This window comes from Alosa pseudoharengus, unplaced genomic scaffold, assembly GCF_046254945.1.
Source record: "Alosa pseudoharengus isolate Yale_2024_CS ecotype anadromous, Long Island Sound unplaced genomic scaffold, YU_APseudo_1.1 YU_APseudo_1.1_scf_18, whole genome shotgun sequence".
In the NCBI taxonomy this organism is placed as follows: Eukaryota; Metazoa; Chordata; class Actinopteri; order Clupeiformes; family Clupeidae; genus Alosa; species Alosa pseudoharengus.
Window position 1 is genome coordinate 28,689,590 of NW_027468650.1, and position 12,587 is coordinate 28,702,176.

The 12,587-nt window shown below is 43.6% G+C and overlaps 1 protein-coding gene across 1 annotated transcript in view; it reads left to right on the forward strand.

Moving 5' to 3' along the window:
* ctnnd2a (catenin (cadherin-associated protein), delta 2a) overlaps positions 1-12,587 on the forward strand; it is a 302,396-nt gene that overhangs the window by 21,031 nt on the left and 268,778 nt on the right. Inside the window, exon 2 of the mRNA XM_076290816.1 lies at positions 6,830-6,963. Within this exon, the coding sequence (XP_076146931.1) occupies positions 6,835-6,963 (129 nt within the window). The 5' untranslated portion in view covers positions 6,830-6,834. The remainder of the gene's footprint in view (positions 1-6,829; positions 6,964-12,587) is intronic.

Consider the following 12,587-nt stretch of genomic DNA (forward strand, 5'->3'; position numbering starts at 1 on the left):
CTCACTGATATCTGCTAGACAACAAGTACCAAAACATGATTAGTTCATAGATTTCACATGTAAAATTAATTTTATACAACCCCACCTCCATCTTGCCTGTTCATAATTCTGAGAAATTCTTGAATTGTGTGCATGTACATGTTTATGTTATGTGTGTGTGTGTGTGTGTGTGTGTGTGTGTGTGTGTGCGTGCTTGTGTGTGTGCCTGCGTATGTGCCTGTGCATGCAAGCGTACATATGTCTACTGTGTGAGTATGTGTCATACGTATGATTACTGTGAATGTATGTGTGTGTGTGTGTGTGTGTGTATCTGTTTGTGCACATGTGTGCACATGAAATGGGTTAACATGACCCCTGGAGGCAAACATACGGAAAAAAATGGTCATCCTAGGCCCTACAGTTCTCAAGATATTCACAGAGAACTGTGTCTGCCCTACCCTTCTTTCGGGGGGTCCAGTCCAGCGGGGGGGCTACAGATCAAAACGAAAAATTACGGTTCCATGCTATCCATGTGGGGGTACATGCCCACCAAGTTTTGTGTACCCCGGTCTTTCAGTGTCCCGGGAATCCTTGTTGGTGTACGTCACTAAATGTACACATAAATTATTTTATTGTAAGGCCCCCCATGAACGAAAGTACACAAAACTTGGCATGCATTCGGAGGGTGTCATAATGATCCTACACTTTTAATTTCGTGAAGTTTTGACCTTGTCAGCCAGAGATATTGTGATGAAAACACCTAATTTTTTGCTTTTTCATTTTTAACTAGGTGGCGCTATACATAAAATAAGTGGTAATGGGATGGGTTGACATGCCCCCTTAAGACCAACATACATAAAAAAGGTGGACCTCCTAGGCCCCACGGTTATCGAGATATTCACAGAAAACTGTCTCCGGCCACCTACAGGCCAGTTGGTGTATAGTAACATAAATTAATTTATTGTGTGGCCCCCCATGAACGGAATTCCACGAAACTTGGCGTGCATACAGAGGGTGTCATAATGATCCTACACTTCCAATTTTGTACAGTTTTGACTTTGTTAGGTCACAGATACCTTCAATTACAACACCTCATTTTTACTTTTTTGTGTTTAACTAGGTGGCGCTATACATGAAATGAGTGGTTATGGAATGGGTTGACATGGCCCCTTGAGATCAACATACAAAAAAAAAATGGTCCTCCTAAACCCTATGGTTTTCGAGATATTCACAGAAAACTGTGTCTGCCCTACCCTCCTTTCGGGGGGGTCCAGTCCAGCGGGGGGGCTACGATGGTTCCATGTTATCCATGTGGGGTTACATGCCCACCAAGTTTCGTGTACCCCGGTCTTTCAGTGTCCCGGGAATCATTGACAGAAATTTGGGCATGCGAAAAAAATAAAAAAATAAATAAAAAAAATCTGACTAAACCTATATGACCGCCGCTTCGCTGCGCGGCGGTCATAATAACCTAGCCCATCTGTCACAATAATGCATACAGAACTGGTTCCTTCCTTCAAAATACTGTAGGGGACTAGTGAATCACCATCATTTAACAATGTTAACAAACATCAAATGTAAAGTATAGTGCAACCGGAAAGTATTCAGACCCTTTCAAGTTTTTCACATTTTGTTATATTTCAGACTCATCTTGAAATGGATTCAATTTGTTTTTTTCTCTCATCAATCTACACACAATACTCCAACACTCCACAAAAAATCAGGTGTTTGGAGTGTTTTGTAAATTTATAAAAAATAAAAGTCTGAAATATTCCATTTACATAAGTATTCAGACCCTTTGTTATGACACTTGCAATTGAGATCTGGTGCATCCTACTTCTATCAATGGTCCTTGAGATGCTTCTACAACTTGATTAGAGTCCACCTGTGCCTAAATTAATTCATTGGCCATTATTAGGACAGGCAGACATCTCTTTATATACAGTCTCACAGTTGATGGTGTATGTCAGCCTCTCTGGGGCACTCAGTGTGGGTTGCGCCTCACTTGAAAAGCCCGTAGAGAAGACTTCAGTCTTTCCTTGAGTTCTCCAGGAGCTCCATCTTCCTGCACCCTTCTTTCAGCAGTGTCCACGTTAGCAGTTTTAACGTTAGCTGAGTGGTTCCTCTTGGTCAACCTGGGGTTTAGCCCAGACGACAGTTGTTTCTTCAGGTTTCTCTCTTTCTCCAACTTGATCTTGGCCATGGCGGAGTTACGACAGATCCTATAATTCTTGGTCGTCTGTCATGCTCTCCTTGGTCTGAGCCGGTCCCCGGTGGTGTTAAAGATGGCTCTCATGGCTTCTATGAAGCAGCCACATTCTCCTCTCAACTCTCCTCTCACCTCCATTTTCAAATAAGCTAAATTTGGCCTAAAGATGTTTAAAATAGACTCACTAATTAATTAGACTCACTAATTAGTCCTTTTGTAGTAATAGATGAGAAAACACTGGATTAACAATATCAGACAATTATGAAAACATATGATTGATGAATAAGTACAGAATCACCAGCAGAAAACTCTCTCTCAATGTTATCTCTGGTGCAGCCAGATCAAACAGTGTTCTACCAAAGATCCTTTAGAACACTGAAGGATCTTTGGTAGAACACTGTTTATTATCGGAAAATAAGTCCCGACAGGGCGAACAGGACCCTGATGCGCCACTTTTGAATGAAGTTCCAATGCAAGAAGTGTACTAGATTACTTGCGGAGTGATATGAAAGACGTGAATATCAAGCACAAAACCCGTTTTCCTTGACAGCGGTCTGTTATACTTTGGGAAGGCCCATTCAAGTGAATGGAGCATTCTGCAGCAACAGTTTTTTTTTACAGTGTCTAGTGGTGTTTTAAGGATAGTGTTCCAGTCAGTATGATTTCCTACAAATAAGCAATTTTCTTCTTTTCAACTGAAAGCAGTATTTGAAATAAGCCAAATCTCGGATGTGTGGATATCCGAGTCAGCTGCTCTCAGGGTCTGCACAAGCCCATCACACTCTCCCAGAATCCCATCGTCTGGGTTTTTTTTCTGGATCGAAGAATTTCTCTTTCTCTCTCCGTCTCTCTCTCCCTCTTTGACAGGGAGAATACGAGATTGGGGTTCAGATCAGTCTTCTTGGTTCCGTGTGATAACGAGGCATCCTCATCATCCAGGCCTCCGTTTTTAATAAGCTGTCTTTGCCTCTGAGTTCCCATCAGTTCACATCTCTCTACAAGTGAGAGCTTGTGCATGTGTTCTCTCTTCCAGAGGCGCTGGACGCCAGGGTCCTGGGAGGACAGTGCTGGCACCTTTGAAGAGGCTTAGCCATGACGGTGGCCAGAGATGCCCTCGTTTTTTGAGCACGGGTACAAAATGTTTTGTTGGCACACGGATGCGTCAGACATCTCATCAACCAAATTGGTGTTTTGCTCTCTCTGCCCTCTGCTCTGCCCACCCAAATTGCACAGTGGTGGTGGCTGTGTCTGGGAACACACAGGGATATTGCCTGAGCCATGCAGTGAAAAAACAGGACAAATTATGAAGTTGGAAAAATCAGATTAATGTCTCCAAACCACCACAGTGGACAGGGCCTCTGTCACTTGAAAGTAGAATATATTTCCCTCATGATTTCTTAATTAATGTGTTCTTTGTCACAGCCTATTGGAGATCAATTTGTCAAACTGATGTGTCCATGTTTATTGACCTTTTCTGATAATTATAACACAATCAGATCCCCCATGTTTTGATGGCTATCACTTATTAAACAAACATGCTGGCATTTAGTCGTTTGTCCATAGCGAGCCAATGGAGGGTTTCTGTTGTCTTCACATCAACAAAGCCAGGTCATACAGGCAAACAGTCAGAATATTCCCAGAGAACAAGGACACTTTGAAGCACGCTATATGTTTTGTGTTATATAGATAATTAGCAGTGTGTGTGATAAACAATGCTTTGCATTTGAATGAGATTTCAAGGGATTCTTGTTTGCATGGAGGCATGTTAAAATGTTTTGCGCTAAGGCTGGTCAGTTCGTCCATTAATGTGAATTGGCTGTTAAAGAGGCCCTATGCAACAATTTTAGCAAAAATGACCTTAAAAATGACCTTTTGGGTCGTTTGGTGGGTGCTTCGTCTCCCCCTAGTGCTTCTCCGCGGAAAAAACGAATATGCAACTTTTTAGTCACGGTCCGAACACATCCGGATGTAACTCGGCGGAAATACTCGAAAATGTAGTCAGATTGTAGTTTCTAAGAAGACTGCAAAACGGACTCCGACTTGGCTTTGTTGCTGTTGAAATTGTAAGTAGCCTACCCTTGGGTGAACTTGTAATGTGATTTGATAGTCTCTTGAACAATGTGTTTGCTCGACCGTTTCATTGTGAGCCCTATGTGTTTAGCTTGGTTTATTGATGGCTAGCTCGCTAGCTAGTGGGGGTTTAGCGGAGCAGTCACTTGCTACCGAAGCTGCAGGGGGAGCTATGTCGTGAAAAATGCGAGCCCAAATCAGGCGAAAACCCAGAAACAGCGAAGGAATAACCAGACCTGCATAGGGCATATATTCTTTAATATACAATATGTTGTGGCTGTTGTGTGTTTTTCTCCTCTTCCCCTTTTTGTAGTGCTGCACACTTAGTGACTAGGGTGTCAGTCATGTTGTCCTGTATTGTTGTTGGAGGATGCACACTCTGATGGGTTCTCTTGACTTCAATCGGTAGTTTCCAAGGACAACACTGGTGGTTGACTCACCCTTTGTGTGGAGAGAGCCCACAGGGATGCGGCTCTTTTCTCACCAAAAACAACGACAGAGTGCAGAGGCCTTGTGATTGACATATTGACACCTTCAGGGGAGAAAAGTATTCATTCGTCTTGTATAGCTGAGAGATTGAGTGACATATTTTGTCATTCACAACAATTATCAGCTTGTTTTTTTTTGTACCACATGATTGTGTTACCGACCTTCTGTGAATACAGAGGACACAAAGTGAAGTGTCATCAGCTGTTGCGGGTTTATGCGCTCACATTAAAGTCAAGTTTAGATTTTTGTGGGCTGAGGGAGGAGAGAGATTGTTCACGGCCGGTTTCACGTGAAATCAGCCGTGGTCATTTTAACACCATATGCAGCATTTCAGAGACACGTCAAGCCCAGGTTAACTCTCCCCTCAGGTGTCCAACTCCAGACAGATTGGTGCTGTTGCTGATTTAGATGTCAGATCACCTGAATAGGAGAACATGAAGGCTTATGCCCGTTATTGGAGCAAGTGATGCTATTAGGAGGCTGTAAGGAGTGCTGTCAGGCATCTCATAACTATCTAGTTTTAATCAGCAAAAAATATTTATGACAGAATTTTAGTCATTCATCCTTTTATCCTTCCATCCACCCATCTATCCATCCATTCATTCATTCATTCATTATCTCTTTCGTCATGATCAGCCTATTTATCCGTTCAGTCTTTTGCATTTGGAGCAGCTTCTCCTGTGGTTTGTTGGCACCCAGCCAGCCTCTTGTGATGATGTGGATGCCGAGGGCTTGTGGTATCCATCCCATAATGAAATGACTGGAGTGTGCTCAGTGAGCTGTTCCCATGCCGGCAGTTCACGTCGCAAGCGAAGGCCATCGGACAAGGGTCTGACAGCGAAGATGAGTCTGTCAGCTAGATGACCCCTCGATCTCAGCTCTGTGCCTGATTCTGCAATTTGTCATGTCGCCGGTCAACAACCGAACACAATTATGATTTCCTGTCTGTCCGTGGATGCTGGGGCAGGGTTGAGGTTACCTCAGCCAGGATAAAGCCCTTAGTTCCCTTAAGCCCACAATGCCTCATTCTGAGCTGACCCGGAAGTGGACACAGCAAACAAGTCCTTTCTATCTGTTTGCTTTTTTCGGGCAACAGTAAACAACCAGTCACTTTTTCATGGCTTTTGCAACCGGGCCGGCTAACCTGAGAAAGCATGATTGAGCCACAGTAGATAAACAAGCTGAGAATGAGCGTCTAAGCAGACATTATTGGGTTTGGGGTTGGAAATATCTCTGTGGCTCCAAAACTCACGGCAGGTACTGCTTATTAATGGGGCCTGTAAGGGGTTGTGATTTGCCAACCCAGCCAATGAGCGTGACGGAGTAGCCTAAGACTTCCTCTCTGGCGCCATTTGTCATTATCTGTGTAACTTGCCCCAGTCAGGGGAAAAGTAATGGCCTGGTTATTACTTGGAGTTTGTTTGTAATCAATACAGATAGTCCGAAGGCAGTATTTGTCTTGATTTCCCCTCAGGTTAATTTTTCGCTCATATACGCGCATATGGAGAGAAGAGAGGGTCTGAGAGTATAGCGGCAGAATTGCTACAGTGTAAAATTCTTCTCTAGCATTTTATATCTTGCGGGGGGATTTTATATTTGGTGAGATTGTCGCGACCACAGACCAACTTAATGACATGAAACAAGAAGAATGGAGGACAACAGGGATGTTCACTCTCTGTGCCAAGTTGCCCACTGCTATCAGCATTCTAGTCCCTTAATTTACATCATAGGTCCACTTATGGAATAATGTCATAGCCAGTAGGTCATTATTTGTAAGGATTGTTCTGAATGATTTGAATGGTGGTTAGGGGTTGTGCCATGTACTAACCTTAAACAAGTAAAAGCTGTCAGCCTGTTTTATTGTGGTTATTGTTCTTGCTGTGGTTGTGTTGTTTCTGTGGTTGTGGTTGTGGTGTAACTGTTGTGTTTGTGGTTGGTGTTGTTACTGTTGATGTTGGCTTCAGGAGTAATGCCTGTCAGCTCGTAGTTGTCACAGTTGTTCGTTGTTTTTGTTATTTTTGTAATAGTTATTGTAACAGTTGTTGTTGTGACAGCATTTGCCCTGGTTTACTGTGGTTGCAGGAGTAATGCCAGTTCCCGAGCAGCCATCCAACGCTGAAAAGCCCGCCCCACCGAACCCCGTTCTGTCCGCCTCCAACGGCGACGGCTCTGAGAAAGAGACCACCTCCGCCATCTTGGCCTCAGTCAAAGAGCAGGTACATTAAGGCCTTATCTTCCTGTCACACTCTCTTTTATCAAGTCGACGAAAAAGACACGGGCGGAGTGCCACACGGGGAAAGAAATACTACCTTTGTTTTTTGCACACAGAGCAAGGGAGATGCTGTAGAGCTTGGTGTAGTGCTGTGTGTCGTTGTGTCATTGTGTGATGTGAGGTGGCTTGCAGGTCACTGAGGGTATCTGGACACATTTGTCATTTTAATACGAGTGTCAGGCTGCTATAGCAGCAGAGGACAAGATTAAAGGCAATATGAGTTCATGAGGACAGTCCTGTGTGCATGCAATGACCAATCCTGGACGATTTCAAAGAGCTTATAATGTATACCCATTTGTCACCATGTCCCATTGTATGACTAGAACTTACGGGATATGATATTAATCATATCTTGAACCATGTCTTTCCCAATGATTTTGTATTTAGTATGCTGATAATGTTGAAATGTGATATTCTCATTAATATCCACATCTGGTCATACTTGTACAGCAGATTGCTAGCTCTCCCCAGTACTTATTGGGCATACATAGCTTTTCATGTAGCTTTCCTGTGACCTTCTGCAGGTCTCTATGATGAAATATGGCAATATGCCTGCAAGTAAATGTGAAGTGTTACTTGAACTTTTGTACAGCTACATTTCAGAGAAGTGTGTGCAGTTGTTTTTAGGAAAAAATGAAATAGACAACATACTGTTGGTGAATTAAGTGAAGTAGCAGCCCAAGCTGCTGGATGAAACATTAAAGTAATAGGCCAAGAATACATAAGGCAATTATAATAGTATTTAGGTTATGTTTTTAAGTAGTGGGATTATGTTTTTGCACAGGCCTTGTCAAAGAGCTCAGTAAAGTAAGTGCAGTAAATAGCATGGCTTAGGACCTACAGTCCCCAGTTCAGGGCTGATTGAGACATAAAAAGAAGGGCTGATGAAAGGAGCAGTCTTGCTGAATTTGGGATATTCAAATTAATGTCTTAAGGGAGGTGAAGCGAAGACAAACGGTGCACTTCATGGCTTGGTATGTCAGTGCCCTAGTTGTGTCCAGAATAGAGCCTGGTGAAATTTCGGATGGCCCAGATTATTGAGGGGAGGGTCTCACCAAGGACATAGGCTAATGATAAGAGCTCGGCCTCGAAAGCAAGACCTGTACGCCTCACAAAGTGAGAAGAAATGATATTCAGTCTCAGTTAACTTTGATGGCCCTGCAATTATAATCTACAATCTAGATACTCTGAGAATGGTCAAATTGAGCTCTCCATTGACTGAGTACAAACTGACTTTTGATAGTGATGTTAGGGATAGGGACTTGACAGCTCAAATCACTCAAGGCTAAGTTGAATATTAGTTGAATATTAGGACTCCTAATATGTTATTGATTGCCCATTATGGACCATCCAAATAAAGTTGTACCAATTACTCATAGAACTGAACAGTGCTGGAATGTGAATTAAGAAGGGGCAGCTATGGAACTATGAAGCCATGAAGATTGAGATTTATCCATTTCTGAGTGGCTCTGTTTGACTGGACCTTAATCACATCATGTAGCACACAAAACCACTCTGACTCCACGGTGCCTGGAAATAGAGATTACATGATCAATGGATACGAAGCCTTATGTCAGCACCTTTCAGAGATGCATTTCACATCTTCTGTGTCTCCAATTTCTCACACAGATTTAGTTTTTTTCAAAGCTCAGTCCCAATGGTTCGCTTACCCTCTCTCTCTCTCTCTGTCTCTGTCTCTCTCTTTCTGTCTCTCTCTCTCTCTCTCTCTCTCTCTCTCTCTCTCTGTCTCTCTCGGTGCTCTTTTATAAATATATTAGGGAGTTTTAAAATGTCGGCAGGCACTGGCTTTAATAACCAAGGCATTAAAAAACGCAGACAGCTGATCCAGCACTGCTGTGGAGAGCGCTGCGCTGTGCTAGCCCGGCCCTGGCTCCCTCTCTGGGTGTGATTAATACTACTGCATTCCAGAGCTGCAGAATGCCCCAGCAAACACAACAGAAAGGCCTGGACCAGGGGCGTTTCTAGACTTTCAGGACAACCTAGGCTTAGCCCGGCTGGACCGGATATAAATGTAAAGATTAGCTGAGGATTTTTTATATATATATATATATATATATATACAGTACATAAAAGGTGTTATTATTTATTATTGAATTAGGTACATACACGTTTAAGTGTGAGGTTGCAGGTAATGTATCATTAAGCAAATGTTCTGCACCTCCTTCTGTTGATCTCTCTTCTCTCTCCATCACCTGACTGCTCTTTTGTTGTTTGATCTATGCCAGAGATCTACCAAAAAGACAGTAAAATGTTTGATGTTAAAATGGGATTGCACACACACAGAGAGAGAGAGAGAGAGAAAGAGAGAGAGAGAGAACAGCTACCCTCTACAAAATCATGGAATCAGATCAGTGTGTGGCAAACCAACAAAAACATACTACTACATTGCAGGATACAAAGAACTTTTGAGGTTGCAATGTTCAGCTCTAATTACAAATGCTTTGCTTATGCATAGGGCATTTGCATACATTTCAGTGGACATTTAAACACATTCCCATGGAACATGTTCATTCCCATGAAACTTGTTTTTTTAATGCTGTTTTATGTTTATGTCATCAGCTTTGTAATCACAAAGAATGGTTAAATGGCTCATTACAGGGTGAATGAAAGCTGTCTCAGCCCCCTCTAGATATTTAATGGTTTATAGTTTGTCTGTTAAAACATCTCCCTTATGAAAAAAAATCCTACATTGCAGGCCTACTGTTTATCAAAACTGCAATTTTGTTGCTATAGTGTTAGAGAGTGTAACATCCTCGTCTGCTCCTCAGAACATCAGTACAAATGTTCAACAATGGGGGGAAAGCATTTAGCCCTTCTGGCTAAATTTAGCGATAGGATAGATAAACAACACTAAAAGCTGGCCTTTATGGAGTTGGTCGGACAGGACTAAGCTTATATTTCAGTTTGCAAACATGAATTCTTACCCTTTGCCTTTCGTTTGAAAAAGCCAAACAGTTTCAATTGTTTTTTGCTAGCCATGTCAAGTCTGCTTTCTCAACGTACTGCAACTTATGACGCTGCACCACCCAGTGAGTTGACAGCAGTAACGTTAGTTGAGAGCACAGATCCACTGATCTCAGACCAGACCGCGAAGCGACCCTCTGCCGCTCTCCAGCCACCCCCAGCCCAGCCCCGCCCCGCCTGTTCTGCTTCTCCTTGTCAGAGTTTAGTGTTCGGGATTCCTTGTTCTAACAGGCTACAAGGGATAGAATGCACAACGAAATAAAAAAGTTAAATAACATTTTTTTGGCCACCCGGGCTGAGCTCAATATACCCCGGGCTGAAGCCCCGGTAAAATCGGCTGGCGACGCCCCTGGCCTGGACTCTTCTCCTGTGCCACCCCCTTCCCCCCATCCTCCCCTCCGTACACCTGCATTCGCCCCTTATGTGGACTAACCTAAAGGTGACGGTGATCTTTAGCCTGATAAAATGTTCGTTTTAGGGGAAATTATACATGTCAAGCAGCACATTTTTACCATCTCAACATGAAGTCCTACCATTATTTCAGTAGCCATATATGAACATCTCTCTGATATCCATTAATAAAGCACTGACAGTATGGGGGTGCCTACAGTATCTGCCAGCTACAATCTGTACTAATCAATGGTTCTTAATGCTATGATAATGAGCAATCAGGGACTTCTAAATGGATCATTGTCCAAGACATGGAGTCTCTGAAGGCCTTATTACTTGTTGGCAAATGGATCAGATGAGGGATGAACAGGTGGCTGCAGTCATGGCCTTTAAATACACTCTTCAGATCAGTTTTTACAGAAACCACTATTCTATAGTGGGCGTAGAAGATTTACAGTACTTAATAATACTGGCATGCACGATCCACCTTTGTGCGCTCTTGTGAGTCTTTCAACTACACAGCCTGTTCGGTTACATAAATTGGCTGGGATATTCTTAAGGGTAATATCCTTTCTGTAGAGGGAGGTGAGTGCACTCTTACATAGCCCTGATGGAGACAAATATTGCAGTTATCCTTGGTGTGCACATAAATGGCCACCATTCAAAATGGCCTGCTGAAATGGCCCAGCGTGCTCTGGTCACCTTGGGCGTAGCGGAGGAGCGCCCTGATGTTTTTGTGTGTTGGGTCACACATGCATTTGTCCGTCCCCAAGGTCAGCTTTGAGCCGTGAGCGAGTGAGATGCCACAGAGAGAGACAGAGAGAGAGAGAGAGAGAAAGAAAAGATGAAGTTGGCCTTAAAATGAAATTTCCATTCCTTTGGAGTTCACTTCTGCCTCACCTCCCCAGGTCAACAAATACAGACTTGAACCAAGCGCTCAACGTTCAACAGCGAGAACTGGGAGTCCGCCCTCACTGTGATGGTGTGAGAGAGGAGGCTGCGGAGGCTTGTACACAGCCGAGCGGCTCAGACGCCGTGGCACCATCATTGAGACGTGTGGATGCTGCGCTGGAGAATCTCTTTAGGCAAGGGGGGTGGGGGGCTGATGATGTCTAAAGTGCTGCCCTGCCTTCGCCTCATCTCAGTCTGCCTCCAGAGAGAGAGAGAGAGAGGGTGGAGTAGAGAGATGGAGAGAAAGACTGTAAAAACAGAGAGAGATAGAGTGTGTGTGAGAGAAGAGGGAGAGAGAGGTTGGTTCCCCTGTGTCCACTGATAGGTTTGCCATTGTATTGGCTAGGGGAGGACAATCATCATTAGTGGACCACTAGCATCATCATAATCATCATCACCACTGGTACCCCCCACATCATCATCACTATCATCATCATCATCATCATCATCGTCAGCTCTATCAAAATGGTAATGTATACAGCCTCTGGGTTACCCATTCTCTCTAGACCATCGCAAGGAAATAACATCACCTCTCACAGATGCAGGAAGCCACTCTTTTCTACTACTTACTTCATGCTCTTGTTTTTTTTTTGGAGGGGGATGTCGGTGTTCAGGTTGTAAAATGTAGGTGATGACAAGGGAGGACTCCATTGCAGGATTGCCGTAGAAACTGCGTGTAGCTCATAGAGAGGATATACTGTCAGCATGTTTGTCAGCAAGAGAGATGGAAGGCAGGGGCATCAATACATATTGATGATATGGAAATGGCTATCCCGTACGGCGTTGTCTTTGAAGCCGACTCTCTGGGATGGATTCTGAGGGCATCTGTGCCACATCTTACAGTGTAGGGAACACGACTTTCCCTTTTTCTCCACCCCAACAATGAGAAATGAAGTCATTTTGCCCTGCTTACCCTCAGCCAGGAGAAGAGAGGTGGGGTGGGGTGCGGTGTAGCGTGATGTGTGTGTTTACCATATCACACCCCGATGCAAATGTGATCGTGCTGGAGAGACATCCTTACAAACGGGCAGTGATCGGATTCCAGTCTGGCTTTGATCTTGACGTGATTTATGTAATCCTTGCAGGGCTTTCTTCAGGAATCGGCTGTTCTGACGTGCTTTGATTCCAGCTTTCATGTACTGTACCACTATCTGTCTTTGGCTGTGGCATTCTCTTGAAACGGTGACTATTTAACTATGAAGCTCTATTAACTTACATCTCTACCCAATTTGTGTGAGTTTG